The following is a 20,748-nucleotide window of genomic DNA, read 5'->3' on the forward strand; positions in this document are numbered from 1 at the left end:
GGACATTTGGGTACTTTTTCTTGTCTTCGGAGGACAACTTGGTTTTTGTCAAAAAGGAGGCTATATGTCCTCCAAAAAGAGGACGTATGGTAGGCCTAAGCTACTATACTTTAACATTTTTTTCTTTCCGTATTGTTTTCCCTTGTGCCCTTTCCACCACACCGAAAATATAAAAACTCTGACTATTGTGGGTTAGCTTAATACTCTTGGTTAGGCTACATTGAATATGGCCGTGTTGTCAGGAGTTAGGCACGTTTATTGATCAGACGAGCAAATCGTCATTCGTATTTGAATGCATTTGAACACAGGTTTTGCCGCCATTGTGCTATATTAGAATACTTTTTAGTTTACTTTCTTTCAAAAACGAGCACCACTCAATTCGCAAATCGAATAGCTGCATACCAGCATTTATTCGAATACGATATTTCTTAACTCTCCATGATGACAAATACCCGATTCAGATGCTGTTCATTCGAATGCTGTTCGAAGTCTTCCTTTTACATTAACTGAACAATTTGCGACTGCAAATAACTAAATCTACATTGTATTGCATTTGCTTGGGTTTGTTTGAATACTTGTTCGAGTTTCCTATGATTGTAAATTGACAACTATTTAGATACGAATACTTGACTCGTTTTAAATTGAAAACAACATTTTATATCAGCCGTTTTATTTATTTTTTGACGATAAATGCTTAGAAGTAGTAGCCTAGCCTACTTTGGAATACTAAACGTGGGTGTGTTCAATAGACCAATGAAGAATAAGAAACGTCTGAACAACAAAACATGACGTTTTAATATCGATTTAATTAAACTGTCATACTTCCTATTATCATATCAAGAGTAGTAGCCTAGTTTTAAAAACTGAGCCTTTCGTACTTACAATTTAGTTAATAATAAATTATTTTTTTTGTCTCGTTGCTTAATGGTGATAATTATGTATTGTTCCTTTTTTCAATTTGATAAACCCGTTAAACTGAATTTCAAACTTGACATAGCCTAGTTTCTAAAACATATTACACAACGTTTGAATCAGATGACGTTGAATTATATGTAATGTTTGTTTTGCAGATGGTGGATAAAAAAAGATGGTGCTTGTATCAAATCTGAATTTAGCTTCAGCTGAATTTACACACGAAAATTACTTTTGATGTCTTTATTCACAAATAAATACACACACAAAACTCACAGCAAATATGATCGCAATCAGTTTTCGTCTATATTTGTGAATCCAACAGGATCAATTCTATGAGTAGTCTAAAATAAAGGTAACTGTAGATATCCCAGTGTTGGTTGATGGCGACAATGCATATTTACAAAAGGAAAAACATTCGCACCGCAAATTTTCTACATACGCATGAAAACAGTGAAACTAGTCCCAAATTCACAAATCATGAAAACAATGTTGTAATGAAGTTATTCACTCAACATATTTAAATGCAAAAAAAATAATTACAGTTGAACAAATCTGATACGCTATATTGTTGTTAAAAAACAAAACAGGGAAAGTTTATTTGCATAACAACTAGGTACTGATTATAAATGTTGATTATCTGATGATTAGATTCTAATCCATAAAATTTGTTAGAATTACAGTAAATGACAGGAACTTCGAAAGCAAACGTACTAGTTTGAAGCATCCCTAAATTGTGTACGTAGTGTTTCTCATTTTTCTACTAAATTGCGCTTTGTACACTAAGATTCAGACACGTGCGAAACAAAATAAAAAACAACAACATATAAATAGTGAATTGCACCAACGGTATTCCGAATTTGAGCATTTCAAAGTTAGCATTTACATACACACAAATTTGTCGGTTTCTACAGTATATTTTATTTTTTTGAGGCATTTCATTTTACTTCATTTGCTGAAAAAAAGAAACAATTTGATGCAAATCTGTGCAGAAAACGTTTGAGGTCTTTTAACTAACAAATGACAAAAAAACTCGCTTAAATACAACAGTCTTAGTCAAGTTTGAAAGATACCTAGTTAAACAACCAAGTGTTTTGTCAATCAAATTTGTTCGAACGTAATAACAACAATGCACAAATATTAAACACGGACACAAAAGCAGGTTTAGAATAGGGCTGTCCAACGTTGTCTTACACGAAAGATTTTTTGCACTTGCCATAATTTAGTTTGTCTAGCAGTCTATTGTTACAAAATAGTATGGTGTGGTAAAACGACGTATTGCAAAAACGCAGCTGATTTTGTTACTTTAAAGTGTAAAGCATTATGGTGGATGTTTGTTTTTGTAAGAAATTTATAATGTAGTCATTATTTCTAAATTTTTTGGCACACATAAGCAATATATAACTGTTAGAACCGCAATTAAAACATATTTAAATCAATGATTTAAAATGGTATTGCACATCACAAAATAAGTTAGCAACAGTGCAATGTTTTTATTATTATTTTGTCAAGTATAACAGCGCAAAACTCAAACATAATTGCACCTGTTAAAGTTTGGCCGAAAATGGGGGTTTGTGCAGAATTTATGGTAAAGAAGTAAGTGATTATTCCCTACCACCGATCTGCACAAACCCCTTTGGGTTATCTCTTACGTTTCCTAGTAGAATCAGATTGGCTAAAAACAACAATAATAACAATAATAAATACTAGCACCCTAAATGTCCACCTATACGTCACGAACCCTACCCACGTCACTACGCATCCGCCTACGTCATCTACCTCTACCACGTAAGCTCTAATTAGCAGACAAGAGTTGGACAGCCCTATGCCGGCGATGGAAGCGAAGCAGTTGGACCAATTTACTACAACCCTATGTCCACCCTCAACACCCAACGGAGCCGCTCGGAGTTCTAGAATCTCTACGCCTATCGTCGCAGGATTCGAACCCCGGATCTTGAAGTTGTGCTCTGTTCAGCGAAAGGTTGGATTTCCAGTATGGTTAGCTGGAGTTAAATTTTGGAGTTCATGGGTGGAGCCTTTGATGAAGAGTCCACGGAGAGGTACTTTAAATAACCTGGTAAAAAAAGGATTTATCATTTTGCTGACGCACATAGCAGTGAAATAGGGTTTATATAAGTTATACACTAATATATTTTGAATTTAAGTATTGAGTGAATACGGTAAAAATACTTGTCGAAACTTGATATATAATACCCAAAGCAGTATGTTGGACGACAAGTAAACATTTGCGATGTCACTCATGTTTGTATCCAGGCAATTCTAAAATTTTAAAATACCGAAGCTTTGATCGTTTTTGCCGATTCGAGTCTCATAGCAGTCTACTTTATAGGCTATGATTTGCTACAGAGTACACATAAGGTGGGCTCTGGTTGGAAAGCAACTGTTGCTTTCAGTGTACAACAAAACTCTCTAAAGGCACGTACCTCTCCATCGTAAAAAGGCGACCACTGGAATCCAAGTAATGCTTAAAAATATAAGAAACACAATAACAGCAATTCCCCAGCCAGGGTAATCGGTTTCCACTTCGGTTTTGCCGTCGTACGCTTTGTACTGTGGAGTTTCCACGGCCAGACTGATGAGTGAAGACACGAAGAGAACCAACATGCAGAGAGGTGACACAAAACACCACGTGATTCGCCAATACCAACCAGGGCCTTCCCCAAGCATGAACTTGATGTCGTCCGAAAATCTAAAAAAAATTAAGAAAACAATTAAATTAAAGCCTGCTTTACAGCTACATGTTTGGTCTGAATTGTCTGCGAATGCCTTGCTTAAGTTGTAATAAACATTTTGACACGCGACTTTTTCCACTGTCAGCCAAGTTAAATTGCAAACAGATTCGAGGATCAGTCGATCGAAACAGATTTGTATAATGTCCGTAACGCCTCTTTTGTTTCACTGTGCGCCAAGATGTGTTAGCCAAATACCTGACAATTAAAAATTTTAAAAAACGAATACCATGGCGGAACAAAAATTTCTGCCAAATCCCAAATTAAACCAAACAGTAAAATATAAGTTTATTTACCTCTGAAACCCATAAACCCAGGCGACGCCAATTGTCTCGAAGAAAGCGATCACCAACAAAGGGAGAGTTCCAGCAAAGGTGTCGAAAATGCCAAGAACATACATTCCACTTTCCAACGTAAAGATCTGACCGATAGCAACTGATAATACGACCAGGATCACTGTAATAAAAAAAATCTTTTTTTAAATGTTTTCCAAAAACTAACGTATTAAACCTCAACAAGAGATGCGATGTATAAAAAGCACTAACCACCGAGCCAAATTGTAAATTTTGACTATTTTATGGACCACTGGCATAAATACGCAAAAAAGTCTTCATTGGTGTTCCGCATGAGCGGATGTGTTCGATTTATCAAAACTGGAACCTGAAACAGGTATTTCACGTTTTTCCGCCTCGTTGAGGTAAAAACGTTAATTCGTGCGGTTTGGCATAAGTTAGGTCGAACTCTACAACAAAGTGGGTTGTTGTGGTCTAACGTGGCAGGTTTTAGATAGGAGAATCAAATGGGAACATACTGGAAACTCTTGACCTTTTGAAGTGGTAAATTAACGTTTAGGTTTGACTTTAAGGCCTGAAATAACAAACAGGTGGATCTCATACGAATACATTGTGTTTTTTTAAGGCTGTCTATGCACAGCCATTAGCCACTGACTGTGTTTCAGATGGTAATTTACTACTGTGTTTTGTAGTAAAAATACACTGCAGTTCTGAAATACGCCAAACACTGATTGTATCTTTAGTCTTTTGGAGGGGGGAGGGGGGGGGGGGGTGGTACATGAAGCCCTAATGACTTATGCATTTTCATTTTCAGGATATATAATAAAAATAATGAAAAGAGACACCAATTCTATTAAGCTGATAGCAAACCTGCAAATGAGGCAGGGGACTCGGCGGCACACTCATCGTAAACATAACGCATTTAGTTGTTGTTCCGAGTATAAAAGTATAACAACGCACACAGCGGATAGACTTACTGACAATGAGCTCCTTTCTTATCTTTAAACCCAGGTCCCTGAGGGGAGTCACAATGCCCTCCAGTGTTCCGAACATGGATCCTAATCCGAGGTTGATGAGCATAGCAAAGAACATCACGCTCCAAAAAGGTCCTCCCGGCATGTGGATCATCGCCTCGGTAAACGCTATAAAAGCAAGGCCGGGACCTGAAACAGCCTAAAAAGGAAAAAACGCGAAGTGTAAATTAGGCTGCTAACGACTTGTTAAAATGATTTGTAAAATCGTTGATTTTAGTAGTTTGGCATAAGCATTTTTGTAACATACTTAACGTTTTTGTAATACACCCACTGGTAATAATTTATGTATAATATGTTTATGTTTTGCGCACAACACAAAGTCGCCAATGAATTTTATTCTTTTGCGGAAGCAATTACTGCATGAGAACATTTTTGCAAAAGTTTCCAACATTCTAGAAATTTAAAAGTCAAATTTCTGTGTTGAACGGCAATGCAACAGTTCAACTCGGTATCGAAAAAGTTGCATACAACTGGCGGTGCCAAGCTAGTCCGCGTTTTTACAAAATGTATAAACATGATCATCAACATATAAGGGATTTTCTGCCCCGAATGAATCTTCTCTCGCATATTGTTAACCATTACCACACAGGGTATTTTTCCAAGACACATGATTTCCTTTCTAGAATATTTGAAACAATAGGACCGATATACTAACCGTGTCACGGTCCTTAATGGGTATTATAAACGACTGTTACACAGATGCTTTCGCGTGACGATGAAACTAAGAATGCACTTTTATGGCAATTTTTTTACTAGCTTAGTCGAGATTGCTACCAATATCCTTTTATGCATAAATTTTACAACAGAGACTAATGTTAAATAGTATCTTGATAAAATGTATTGACTATGAACAAGCGCTTCGGCAGTACTGTTTTTATCACGGTTTATAGGTTGCGTTTATGAACTTCGCTCAAAAAGTTAAAATGTTTTTGAACCAAAAATGAAGACATGATTATGTTTTTTCGGTTTAATGTTGTACGCATATACATGTGCATGTACAAATATGTATATCTAGAAATATATTTATATAATTGTGAATCGGGTGGTCAAAAAAACCTATTGTACCTTGCTTAGTTCCTCTTTTAAATCACAGTTCTCCAAAGTGTTGTTAGAGAGTGCAATCCAGTCCTAAACAATATAATTGTTCAATTAAGAAAAGTTTAACATAAATGACCGGTTACCAAGCTATAAAAATCCCAAAACTCATACATAGAAAACGAAACTTGCACATAAACATTTAAAAATGGAACTTACTTCATACACAGCGATTTCAGTTTCGTTTTCCTGAGACACGTGGTTGTCAATTGCTTCTAAATGATGAAAATAATTTTCGCGATCCAAGACGGTGACGAGATGACGTAGGTCGTGATCAGGGTAATGAGTGTTAAAAAAGTTGTGGATAATATCTATGTTTCTGCAAAAATAACAAAAAGAATAATATACAGGTACAAAATCACTATAATAATGTGTTAAATGACTAAAACAAGAAATAGCTGGAGAATCAATTCACTATGTGGTATTTGTTAAAAGACTAACTTTTGTGCCCTTTTCATTAAACCAATACGCATGAATAAAATTTGCATCGGTAAATAGGCTTATTATCTAACATTATCCATTTTCACAGCAAATAATGTCTTTTTATTTTCCACTCACCCATCTATGCAAATCTGTGATCTGTGATGAGCTTTGAAACCCAGCACACAAAATATGACAATGGATGCAAAGAGGCTGCTAAGACAGTTGATGACAGAAACAGTCAGTGCATCTTTTCTGCAGTTGTTCTTTACGTCGTTATAGGATGAGTAGGCGATGACTCCTCCGAATCCAAGACCCAGAGAGAAGAAGATTTGAGTTGCGGCATCTCGCCACACGTTGGGGTCCGCGAGTCGAGAAATCTGCAACAATAAAGGTTTTTCAGTTAATTTAGGAAATTTTCAAAAAAATATAACCTACACCAGCCAGTGGTGCTTTTTTTTCTTTGTGGCCTATGTCAAATATTTAGCTATTCTTGATTATATATCCAGGTTTGTAAACAATGATAAGTTTGAACGCATTTCCAACACGCTACCTTATTGGAGCCTATGAAGGCATAAGAAGCAAATTATATTGTAACCTACTCAGTGTTATTTTAACCTGTCCAGTGCACTTAACATTGCAACCAACTAGAACTAGACAACTGAAGTGTTGGCCTAATTTCAGTTCTTCACGGTATTACACAGTTAATGTATTTGGAGGAATCGGCTGGTTAAGGAATACGATGGATACTTGAAATTATTTATTTTACAAAATTTGCAGACAAACTTACATCAGGAGTAAACATGTAGGCAAGACCATCGACTGCGCCATCTAGTGTGATCCCGCGGAAAAAGTAAATCAGCAAAACGAAGTACGGAAAAGTTGCACTGAAATAAATCACCTAAAAAGGAATCAATATGTGAGATCGGTGTTGTAAAAATATCCAATATAACTATAAGATCATCTAAAATCTACAAAAAATCTACAACTTGCATTAAAAATCTAGAGCTTCATCAGAGGTAAAATGTAGAGCTTCATCAGAGGTAAAATGCAGGCAATTGGTAAACAAACAGCTTAGGAGAAGAGCTAGCTGACAGGAAGCCTGACACTATGATACATGCTATTCAAAGCACATCCGTTTTGGACCGTCTTAACCGTATGCTGTAGTAAACGCTGGCCAAATAATATTGTGTGGCTAGCAATGGAATACAAACGCATGTTGTGGGTGCAACAGTGGCTTGAAATTGTGTGGGTTTGCAAGTAAGACATATTTCATATAAATCACACAACAAAATATTTTTTTTCAACACGGTCATGCTGTTAAGTGGTAAATACAGTTGGAAATGTTACATGTTTTGTTTTCGAAACAGAAACAAGTATTTAATTCACATTGCACACGGGCATACGTGAACTGAAATTTAAATAGGTTATGTTTCATCCGCAAGTAAAAATAAAATTACATCGAAACAGTTTTAGATCAAAAGCTAACCTTTTGTTATATTTCCACTACACATATTGTTATCGCAGCTTAGCGACGACCACTCTCGAATGAACGTCACAACACACAAAAATCGATAAAATTGACGCTCTTCAGTACCCAGTCGATGGCATTTAAGATTAACCCCTTATGACGTCACAAACAGTGCCCCTCCCCCGAAGTCTTTTTCATTTACGTCACAAAAGACCTTGCGCTGCTGATAGTTTCATTGACTGGGGACTATGACGCAAACAAGGAACATTTTTGCTTTGATGTAGTACATTACTGCAAAGGTGTCTTGTTAATATTGAAGACGCGGCTGCGAAAGCTCATAACCTACACGACGAGTTCAACAAGTGTATGGACGTGGCAACTTAAAATGATTTAAACTATATTAGCTTGCTTCAGTAAATTCCATCAGTTTAATGTCAATACCTTGCTGGACAACAGACACACCCACGCCACGCCTTCGAAAATAATCGGTTGTAAGATGCTTTGTTAGTAAACAACATGAAACCACGTGACGGTCGTTGATTGGTCGAGCCAAGGGGCGTTGAAGTCGCGCTTAATTGGTTGCAGATACATTCATCGCGTTGACATTACTGGGAGCTAAAATAGCAGACAGTCGCTTGCCACAGGTGGTTATCTCGTTTTCCTGTGGCCTACTGAAAGATTACATCCTAACAGGCGCTAAAATGTCGGTACAGAATGATGTGGTTAAGTTACATTGGAATGTATAAACGAATAATGGCCTAGCAAATCGTTTTGTCTATCTGGGTTACAAACGGTAGAAACGACACAATAACAGTTCCAATGTAATATGTCTTGTCTGTTTATTAATAGCTAAACATGAAGAAATGATGAGGATACAAAGATCAATCCTAAACTGAGTCCAATCAAACCAGACTTATTGCCATTTCTTGTCTCGCAAAATCAAAGTGAACGAGATAACAAAATTATTATCTTCTGTGCAACACTTTACATCTCCTTCAACCGAACATGGTTACCGTAAAACGTTTCGCAGTACAAAAAGGTGTACTAAGATAACACGGATGTATATGGGCGGGCCCGTCTAGACTGAGCGTAGCCGAAAGCTGATTGGCTTAAACGACGGACGAAAAAAGATTTAATAGTTTTACATGAAACAGTACGTTATTTATTCCATAGTGTCTCTTAAAGTGGTGTCCATGAGGTCATCACTACATCAGGTGACGCGTGGCCTTGCGTATGATGTCATAGTCATGGGGGACGTTGGGGAAAATTTTAAATCGATGATTCGCTGAGTGTTTAGGGTGGGGGTTGGTGACGCGCCTGACCAAGTCATCTAAATTATTTATACGACGCTCAAGGGTGCATTTGTTTGGATGAGAGCTGAGTTCAAGTCACGTACATAGTGACTGGGGAAGCGGAATTGTGGGAAGTATAGCAAAGGAAAATAGTCGTTAGTCGTTACGCGTTCCTGGACGCAGTAGGAAACTGCGTTGATGACGAAAGTCCGTTTTGGAAGGGGCGTTTCGGAAGCACTAGTCACGTGTTTATAAATGTTGTATAGAGTAAAGTGGAAATTATCCTAAATATCAACATAAACATCTAACCGCTAGTTAAAAACACAGAGATGTGCAAATTTGTTTTTTGTTCGTTTATCATTTAGCATTAAGCAATTAAACGTTTGACGTTCGAACACAGTAAATCCCAATCTAAAGAGTAGTCAAATAAGGGGCATATCTGCGTTTGGCCGTTTTCGACTCTTCACGTTCCAGCATCGGCGAAAGAATTCAGCCAAGCGTTACGGCGGAAAAACTGCACAACGTGGCGAATCACTTGAGCGAATCGTTTTGGTTTCATTCACAAGAAGTTGTGGCGCCTCCAGCGCTTTGCAACGTCATTGTTATCTTTTGTGGTGGAGTTCACCTGTTACAAATAGGTCTATAAAATGATGTCATGTCCTACCAGGAATTTTACTATTTCATGAAATACTGACGTCAGTTTTGGTTTGGGATGATAATATTGTTTTCGAAGTTTGCGTTTTGCGTTATAAAATGTCCAATGCGTAGATTTCTAAGAAAATAAATGTGTTAGCAGTTTCGTAGTATTCAAAACATTTCCAAGTCCCGCAAACATTTTAAATCAAATTGTGCAGGTAATAAAGTTTTCTATTCGTTTCACTCCACTACACACAGAAGAAGGTACTTTTCCACAAACACCACTTAAGGCGAAACCGAGACTATACGAATTATCTACATGACTGATTTATATATATAATTTTAAATGTAAATTAAACTATTGTTGAATATACATAGGCTACGTTAAGGTCCAAAACAGTTGTACTTGTAACAAATTTAGTGCAGATATTCGTTTTTTTATTTCACCATTACTATGAATCTTTTTTCTTCAACCGAACCCTTGGAATTTTCAACAAGTCACAATGTTTGCATAAAAACTCTGGGAGAAACGAGAATGAAAGGATTTCCCGCTCTTTCAGACAATGGACTGACGCCGTTTATAGTAAAACGGGCGCCAACGGTAAACTACAGAAGCGTTAATCCATAGCATTGCTTTTGAGTGAACTGTTTGACATGGCTTTATTGTACACAGTAGTAAAAGTATGACTTTCTTAGAAGACAAGTAAAACTGGAAAAAACTTACACATGTTTGGTAAACTAAACACATCTTTACAATGTTAAAAAATGCAAAAAAGTAGTACGCTTTAAAAGCTTTAGTTCGTTACAAATTTTAACTTGATAAGATTTCTTTGTACTGTCGTGCATATTAAGAAATAGAAGCGTTTTTCGTCGTCCAACAGACACATTTTAATTGTACACAAGATTATGAGTTTTCAACAACGAAAAGCTATAAAATCAAAGTATTTTAAGTGTCGTCTAAAACTGTTCATAAATGTACACCTCCTTTCATCAAGGGCTTTTCTTCGATTTTTTGCCAAGATTGTCACACTCAAAGCACTATATGTCAAAAAAATCATGCCCAGTGACAGGTCAATAGCCTAGTGACAACTTTCCTGGTGGCCTATGTGGCAGAAGGTAACCGCTAACGCCACTAACCAGCTAATAGCCACTTGCCATAAAATTTATCTTTAGGTACTTGGTTAAAGTCGCTCGAAATGTATAAGTTTTGTCGAATTAGTGTCGAGTACATGAACGTTTCTTTGTAGAAGTGGCGCTTTACTTCCTCCTAAGTGGTTGTCTTTGCAACTTGCGATGCACACTTACATTAATGAGACGATTTTTTCTTGTTTGTGCAAGTTGCAAGGAACAATTCTTTGACGCATTAGCCGAAGCACAACCATCATAATTTAATTCGACCCTACCTTCGGTATCATACACAAAACTTGAGTACTCAAGTAAGTACAAAAGTCGTTTAACTTAAAAAAAGACTATTTTGGAAATCTTCACGTTTGCGACAAAAAATCAAAAGTCCACTCCATTGAAACTAACAAAGGTATCATTTGTTTAGTCGATTGACATAGTCAACTTAATAAAGTACTGAAAAGTAAATCAGACATACAATGCTAACGAGATAATCAGATGTAGCCTACTTACATCATTCCATCTTGATTTGTATTGTCAGCACTTTATTAAAGGCTCTGTCGCGTTTCATTCCAATCTATCCAAGCGTCATTGACGTCATAAACACGTCATAAGCACATTGTTGTGAGTTTTTGTTATTATACTTTTAATGCTGCGATTTTGTGGTATTGGGCCATTGTAAAGGATGTGCGTGTATTCAAGCTCGTTTATCGATTTTCTGAGTGTTTCGGGATGATTCTTTTGAGAATTGACGTTGTCTGGGTAAATATTTGCTTCTATGTCCCTTTTTTGCCCTGGCATGACTGTCAAAAGTTCACATGGAAAGTATTGTCTTATTGCATTGACTTTAACGTTGCCACGTACTCCAATTTTATTTGCATAATAAAGATTTTGTTTTAGTATTTGTCCACTAATTTCAATAAGGTTTTGACAACATATCTTGTGTGCACAACAAAGATCTTGTTTTAGTATTTGTTCACTAATTTCAATAGAGTTTTGACAACAGGATATTTTGAATCACAAACGGCTACGACTGGGATTTTGTACGTACAAACATAAAATAGAATAGAAACTCAATTTAAGTTTCATGACACTTAATAAAACCCTTGGAATCGGTTTCTATTCGGTGGGTAATGACCATACAGTTTCGGTCCAGACAAGGAAGTCCTTGCATGTGGTTAACCGAGTTCACCAAACATCGACTTTATTAATCATACTTGGGCAATTTTGCATTACACCTAATGGTTTTAATATTACCATTTTCGCAAATCAACAACTATTATCAAGGAGATGGTGTTGCATATAAACTAAAACAAACTCATTGCAAAGGTATAAAAGTATGTAAAAACGTGTCCACGGATCCTTCGAACGTTAAGACAGCGTACCTAGGTTTAAAAAACGCCGTCTGAAAGGAATCAAATTCCGTTTCCACTGAGCTAGGTCTTGATTTCAGCTTCGTAGATCGACCACAAATTACTCGGCAACCTTATCATTCAAAAAATAACCTCCTGAACAATTTATCAGTTACCGATAACACACACGTAAACGACTGCTACAATTTACAATGTGTTGTCCGCCTAAAAACGCTGCGCTCATGGCACGTCCCAACAGCGTACATCACAACTTGAACAACAATTGTTATTTAAATTGTAACCCTTTTGGGAGTTTGGGAAACAACAATAGTCATCTGAATTAACTTTTTAAAAACTTCAAGGCAAAATAGACAATTCAATAACATTTACAGAAGCAAACATTATACCTAATCAACGTATGATATCATTACAATGTGGTATATATACCTGTAGCTGTTATGTTAAAAGTGAATTAATGGTGGTGTCAAGAACATGAGATGCAGTACGCATAAACTCCCAAAACCCGTTATAGTAAGGAGTAAAGTGACTTAACACCCGTTAACTACGATCACGAATTTAAATAAAAACATCCGGTTACTTTACCAAGGGAACTCGGGTAACACCAAAATCACCAACGCCACCTATTCATTGTGATTTTAACGATGAATTTGAAGGACCATTGTACGCGTGCTAACCTTTTATGTTGTTCAAAAGGGTTTCGGTTTTATTGGGCCCAACTTAATACGTTACACTGATGTTGTGTACATAAGCCAAGCCAATACAAAAAGAAATAGATGTACAGATAAATCATTGACTGTATTCTTTGTAACGATGTTTAAACATCAATTAATCCCAAACCGAAGCAAAACTTTTTCTACCAAAATTCCAAATTACCTATAGACAAAAGTTAAATGATAAAAAGAAATTTTCCAAGTTGTATACTACACAAGCTGATCCGAAAATTGATGCCTACAGACTGGTATCGGCCGCCGACTATTTGGCTGGCGTAGAAGACGAGGTATTGCCAACTCGACATACAGACAAGGATGTTCGTCGGCCCATCCACATACCGTCACGTATGTAACACGCTCCACTTGATGGTTAATAAATTTACCGATCGAGAAATGGGTGTTTGCAATGGCTAGGGAACTAGAAATAAGGGTTGAACCAATCAAGCAGACAATAGACATAATCTTTTGTGTTTCCTGGAAAACGAATGGCGAGAAAAGGAAAACATGTTCGGTCTTTTTTCTCCTGCCAAATTCGTTTATTTTTATCATACACTTAATATAGGATTTGAATAAGCTAATGTCGGTGTAACAGTTTATATTTAAAAAACGTATAACAAACTGAAACGTTTGTGTATTTTAACATACATTTTAATTGCTTTTTCGCACTTTAGTTACTGGTCAACCAAGTGCCTTTGCAGCCAAATCTTGCTAAATGTGTGGCTTCCACAACTGAACCAGTGTGTGACGGCTTTTCAACGTTGCTCAAGCGTTCAAACAAAGATAAGAAGTAAAAGGTAGAGATTATACGGAGGCCTAGCCCGGAGTAAGCAAGTTTAAAGTGGGCAGTATGAATATGGATCGGATATCAGTTCGTTGATTGCCTTAAGGCAACACAAACTGTATGCAAATCAACCGCTACTACTGTTGTTTTAAGGCTCTATATATATAACGCTATGTACATGTATGCGTTCTAATACTCTAATAAATTTTGTTAATTTGTTTGGTAATAAAGTTATCGATTGCAAACATAGGCAAGGGATAGTTGAGTGCACTGTGTGTATTCAATCTACTTATTTAGGCAGATGAGCAACTGTTATAGGTTTAATGATGTGAACATGAAAAGCGTCGCTTCGTTAAGCTATTAATACTTCCCAATATGCTTACAACAACCTTGTCAAGAGTCTAAACGGACACATCCACTGCTAAGTTAAACCACAAAGTAGGCATGGAACCTTTCAAACGTGCTTCAACGTAGTTGATCACGGTAAATCAACACAAAGGCCGCCACTACATACAAAAACGTCCAGTAAAGCATTTCAACGACTCTCAAAGGCATTGGAATGTGCCTGTGAATGCTGACGATAGGCTGTTTGAATGTTTGACGTTGAAGTACTAATGGAAATCTTTATAAAGGATGAAAGCGTGTGTTGGTAATGAGTATCAACAATACATTGAATCGTGTTTGTAAACAAGGATATGCGGAAACTCCGGTGAATGGCGACTTTTAGGTCACAAAACACGTGTAAACGAAATCAAATACGCATGTCACTGTACGATTCAGGTGGTGTGTAGACGACGCGCGACCCGTTTGATATTACAGGTCTAGCTGATACCGTGCCAAAAACACTTCCGCGGTAATACCGTCATAACGGGGGTTACCTAGCAACTAGCAATATTCCCCGACATGCAATGTATAATTCATGAACGCAAGAGCGCCGGAATTAGAACTTTTCGCCAACAAAACCGTAGTCCAGTCGTTGCACATACCTTTCCGGATGATTTGATTCCTTTGAACATTCCTACAAATACAATCAGCCATGCGACCAGTAAGCAAAGCGTCATCCGCCATACAACACCGCCTGTTACTTCTATGGATGGAGAAACGTTGATTGCTTCACGGTACCAGAAATACGACGTTGAGCTGGTATTTGCACATTCTCCAACGGGCACTAAATACAGCAAGGTATTAGGGGTCTACGAAGCTTAAGAACTAATTACATTTTTTCTAAGAATGGGGTATATAGCTCCTGTTACACAAAGGTTTAGTGTATTGGGGGTTGTTTACTAGCTTTGTTAAGGTAACCGCTACAAAGTTGTACGGTAATCCAAAATCCAGAGTCGCGACAAAAATGACGAAATTCAAGTAGCATAAAAGTTAAACATAAAAATCCCTCATGCATCTTTACACACAATAGGGAAAGTACCCGCAGTCAACAAAGAAAGAAGGGAATCCCGCGGGGAATTCCCTATAATGTTGTCAAATCACAAACGTATCAAAACAAAAGGCTGTACTGTCGATTCACTGCGTTGTTACCGGCAACATATCGGTGCACTAAGTTTAGACTATTCTTTGCTATTTGGAGTACTACTTACTTTTTAAATTATAAAGTAACCAATGTTATTTGTTGGGCGTCAGACGTAGAGTTTGTTCCTACTATTAGCAGCAGTACCTAAGTTAATAAAATACCAACCTATGCACAGTACAAAGGCTCTGTTATTAAATAGCGATAACGCCACTTACGAGCAAATGGCCTCTTAACACAATACTTCGGGGGATTATCCGCTTAGCGCCAAAACATGTAGTACGACTATATATGCATCTGAAATAGAAACGAGTCATATGGGTTCTAACTCTTACCAGTTTCGTTGCTAAAGTTTCCGATGGTTACTGTTGGACAGTCGGACCACGGCAAGGGACTTTGAAATGAGTTGAAAAAGTAAAACAATGCCCAGGCTATGATCATGTTGTAATACAAGGCAATCAGGAAACATACCTGCAATTAATTAAGCCATTATTAAACTGTTTCTTAGTTATTCTGGTTTACGTCTAAATAAAAATGGCCGAGATGTTTCGATTTGGTTGACAGAAAAAAAACACTTTTGGTTTTTTTATTTTGTTTTTTGTTTTTCAGGTAACATATGTAAACAAAATTAAAAAAAGTTTCTTCTTAACATAAAAGGCACAAAGTAAACAAAGATTTTGTTATGTAATTTAATAATAAATTTAAATTCAAGAACCAATGCGTTGTAACATTATTACTACCGTTATACCGCACAAAACAACAATAACAATACAACGATTCGGCTGGGAAACGTGCTTTCATGCTTTCATTTCATTTCCGGACGCCGTAAAGACCAACAACAATTCCCATGACGAATCTGAGTGCGTGGAGTAATCTCGAAAATGGCCATTCACAGAACTTCGACTATGCGTCAGCCTTTTAAACTAACAAAGCCGTTGGTCTAAGGGGAATGGAATGCTTTAGGGATGAAGTTACCACCCTAGTTGGTCTGTAAAATCACTGGTACTTTTCCCAAACTACGTCCAGGTCGCTATTATCGATCCGGTACCGACGTAGATAAGGGTGAATTACTGCAGAATGTGGGTGTGGTTAACTTCAGTGGGTAATTTATGCGCAATATATTATTATAGGAAACGCTAATGAAAGGGTGATTGTGACGTGTGAGAAACTTTTTTATTTCCATTTGCAATTAGGCAGATTTAACTATTTATTATATTACTATTTACAAACAAAGGGATTAACTAACACGTACTGGGTGGTGTAATATTCAAACAGATTTTGTGTAAAAAACAACAACTTACTATCATGCTTGCAATGCCAACTCCGCCCAAAAAGGGGTGAATATGGTTCCACACGCCAACGCTCCCTCTTTTCAGTCGTTGACCAATGGCAATCTCAAGATAAAACAGGGGAACTCCCTCAAGGACGAGCATGATAAAATAGGGAATAAGAAATGCTCCTCCACCATTCTTCTGACATAGATAGGGAAATCGCCATACATTACCGAGGCCAACCTGTACAGGTAAAGTACGTTGATCACTTCCGTGTCAACAAACGGCAGTTACCAACACACTACGGTTGCCAGGCCAAACAGGCTCACTACAACGTAGTGACAACAATAACATTGTAGCGTTCTTTTCAATGATTTTAGCTTGTATATCAAAGCAATCGTTCAACCACGTACATTCAAAGCCAAAGTAAACGGATATGTTTTACAAACCAATGTTTACATTTCCATAGCAACATTTCACGCTGTAATGCCATCAAACCTTTACTTTGTCACGACACTCTGAAATTGAACCACATTATGTAGTATGTACCCCAATTGGCAATGTCAATTATGTGCAGTATATATTGTAGTGACGTACAAACGTTAATGACTCGATTTCGCAACTGAACTTGATCGCAAATATGACTTACCGCAAACCCAATTTGTGCAAGAATGTATTGGACCTTATTGTCCCATCCTGTTCGCTTTACTGCAATTTCTTCTGAGGATGAATTTGAATCGTCCTCAGCATCCTGAAAGTCACAATAAAAAACTTGAAACAACTGATCCGTACCATCACGAACCAAAAGAAGGATTTTTGTTTGTACAAGAGTTTAAACACCGTCTTTGGGGTTGCTACAAATGCCATTTCCTAAACGCCTAACGTTTTTACGATAGCCGAACGTCTTTTCTTTTTTACGATTGGTCCCTATCCTTTAACATACAAATTTAATCAAAGACAAACGTAAAATTTTACCATATATATCATTCAAAATATTTTCAAATTCTTAAACTATAAATTATTCATTATACGTATGGAGCCAGTGTTGACATATATATCCCAATATATTTAACGTTTACATTATATAAGACATGCCTAAAGTCACCAAACAAAACATACATTTACCCTTTCCTTTGGTGGATTAACTTGATGGCGAAACAACGTTACACTAGAGTCTGTTCCAATTGGGTCTTCCATCTGATAACCAGCGGTTTAACGGAAAATCAAGTAGCTGGCTGTCTCACAAAATACGAAATAAAAAGATCCAATTTCAGAGCAAAGAACAGCTTAGGTAACGCTCAAAGATACTGACGCCTTATGTCACTGCTGTGCTGGTTTCCTGTTTTATAACGTAAAACGATTAGCCACAACACGTTGGGCACGGCAACGGCAAGGTATATACATCACGACATAAATATGCGTTCCATCTGGAAAGCGAATATGTAACCAAAAAATCAATATTTTTGTTGTCAAGTATGATACTGATATCAGTTGATACTGCGTGAGATACTAAAACTGTGCCCGTTTAAAACAAATCTTGATTAAAACAGACATGTGCCCGTTGAAAATACAGCCTTCCTTCAGTACATACTAATATCACTGTATAAGAAGAACTGTTGCTATAACTGATACTACAGAGTGCCAAGCTGAGCATTTTATCAGCTGCTCCTATCAATCCGAGAATTGTATGAAGAAAACCGTAACGCATGGCCTGTCGCCTGCCACGCTTGGCAAAGATTAAAGCCTTCTTCTCGCGTTACCAGGCAGTAAAACTACAATTTTTTGTCTAGCCAACCGCTGCATACATATTTTAAATGGGCCAAACCAATTCTTCTCAACACTTATCAACATCAAGTTAAGTTATAGGACTTTTAACACTAAAAGCATTTTGTGTAGAACAAAAAACGCCATAGGCAAGCTCATCAGCAAACAAATTGGACTTAAAATGTACCATTTCCAACATAAAAACTAACTAAATAACCTAAGATCGACAGGAAAGAAACATCAGTAAACAATCTAACAGTTACAAAATTAAACTGGTGTCATTATTTTGGTTGAAAAATTCAATTGGCAAAAACTAACGTTTAGTTATACCAAACAGCAAAGAACGAACTTTAACAAAACCAACAGGTTTGGGTTTGGACATGATTTACGTTTAGCCTAATTTTCATTGCTATATTTTCTGTCCTGCACAGCTGCAATTACCAAACCAAATGTCTAAAAAGTGAGCAATTCCACATCAGAAAGGCTGGATTATATGAATGAACCACCACACATAGATGATTTCACGTGGCTATACGCCCGAAACTCAGGAAGTGTCATATTACCAACACGAGGTTGTTCAGTTTGTCGTTTCATTGAAAAGTACAGTTACAGCCCATAGTAATCATAGACTACTATACCTTTGCTAAAACTGGTTTGCTTGCTAACTCGATAATCTTAACTTACAAAACTAATTCAAAAAGACTGATGACAAATAAACTTCTAATATCCTAGAGTGGACCCTGGCGTTACATTAAAACATAGCTTCTGAAATTACGTATCCGGGCATAGGTATATCTAAAGCGTTGCTGCGCTACCAGTTTTAACTTGCTAAGTTTATTTTGAAAAAATTGATTCTTTTTTGTGAATGCGGGAAAGGGCAAAGTCTAAATAATGCGTTAAAAATACCGATTGTGACCTCACACTGGCAAACTTTACTGCAGTAGCGCACCAGTGGACTTCTAACGCTCAGTCATCATGAAATCGCATGTTTCAGGTGATATTACTCAAATAATACACCTTTATACTGTAAGGCAGGAAAATGCGTCATCATGTAAATATAAGACCCGTTTAGAGTTAGGAGAAAAGGAGGATATGCCAGGAATTTTTTTGAAAATTTTGCTTTAGTTGTTGGCAAGTAAATTGACGCATGTATTGTTTGAATCATTGAAAATTTACGTCAAAAAACCAACACTGAACACATGTTTGTCAAAATATGTTCCCAGACGGTTACTAAAACTTTTTTCCAAACTGTTTTGTGACTCCAATGGCATGATGGTAAATTATGAAAGCTAATAGGCATGTAGGTACAAGGACATACCTTTAAAAACAACTTTAGTTTGTTTCTGTAAAAATGTGTGTTTTCCGTTTCCATAAATGCAAGGCAGAACGGAAAGGCGGCAACGATACCATAAATTATTCAACGTTTACGCACAAGCTTTAGGCCAGTGGTTCTCAACTGGTAGTCCATGGACCACTGGTGGCCCATGATGACTTTTTGGGTGGTCCACACAGGACATCTACTAAATTTGTTGATAAACTTGAGATGATTTCATATTACATATTGAATGAGTATCAAAATGTTAGCTGTTAAGTATTGTATCTCACTTCTTGAAAATCGATTTTAAAGAGTTTTTAGGCCCAAATGGTTGTTTCGTATGCGTACTTCAAACTGGCTCCAAAAAGAAATGGTCCATGATATTATTTTTACTGGGCCTGTGGTTCATGGCCCGAAACTAGTTGAGAACCACTGCTTTAGGCAAACCCGAACATTCAACTGTCACTGGGGCTAGACAGTTCCAACAAAGGTAATAATATGCTTAAGTAATGTCACGGTGTCATAAAAGCCTGTCAAGATAAGGTGGACCAAAATACCCTTGTTGTCAGGTGTACGTTTACCAATTGATAAAGTCACGTGGCCTGGGTTGGAAACAATGTAGGCTACTCTTGCCTATTAAACATTTTGGCTGACGCAATGTTACAAACCACCTACCATGCAAACACAAGCCAATTTAAATATAAATTTAATTACGCAGTTTTATGTGTGCACTACCACAATACACATTGTTCCGTTAATAAAGATGTTTCGCGAATACGTTATATTTTACTGTTAGCAGTTTTTCCTGTCGTTTATAAGTTTCAACCAGATGCTAATTTGAGGAAAAACGTGTAAAGTGCTTGTTGTGGAATAGACAGTTGAGTTTAGGTAGAGAATAAAATAAATCCACAGTTAGGTTGCAAATGCCCTGGAGGTTACCACCAGTGAAGTATGTTTGCTGATTTTATGACCTCGTGGCAAACTGGC

General features: G+C 37.0%; 1 protein-coding gene across 2 annotated transcripts; it reads right to left on the reverse strand.

The window, feature by feature from the left end:
• Positions 1-1,140: 1,140 nt before the first annotated feature.
• LOC145202706 (sodium-dependent neutral amino acid transporter B(0)AT2-like) lies at positions 1,141-18,196 on the reverse strand. 2 transcript variants are annotated; one of them, XM_080075737.1, is made up of 13 exons: positions 17,802-18,196; positions 17,332-17,433; positions 16,713-16,925; positions 15,747-15,882; positions 14,876-15,057; positions 7,295-7,405; positions 6,643-6,884; positions 6,244-6,403; positions 6,055-6,117; positions 4,933-5,128; positions 3,959-4,118; positions 3,357-3,622; positions 1,141-2,986 (listed from the first exon to the last, which is right to left on the reverse strand). In XM_080075737.1, the coding sequence occupies exons 1-13, from the start codon at positions 17,877-17,879 to the stop codon at positions 2,922-2,924; spliced, it is 1,974 nt and encodes a 657-aa protein (XP_079931863.1). In that variant the 5' UTR covers positions 17,880-18,196; the 3' UTR covers positions 1,141-2,921. The 2 variants fall into 2 exon arrangements, with proteins under 2 accessions (XP_079931863.1, XP_079931865.1); XM_080075739.1 differs by having other exon boundaries at positions 17,808-18,195.
• Between the last annotated feature and the right edge of the window lie 2,552 nt (positions 18,197-20,748).

This window comes from Phallusia mammillata, chromosome 7 (genome assembly GCF_965637545.1).
Source record: "Phallusia mammillata chromosome 7, kaPhaMamm4.hap1.1, whole genome shotgun sequence".
Taxonomy (NCBI): domain Eukaryota; kingdom Metazoa; phylum Chordata; class Ascidiacea; order Phlebobranchia; family Ascidiidae; genus Phallusia; species Phallusia mammillata.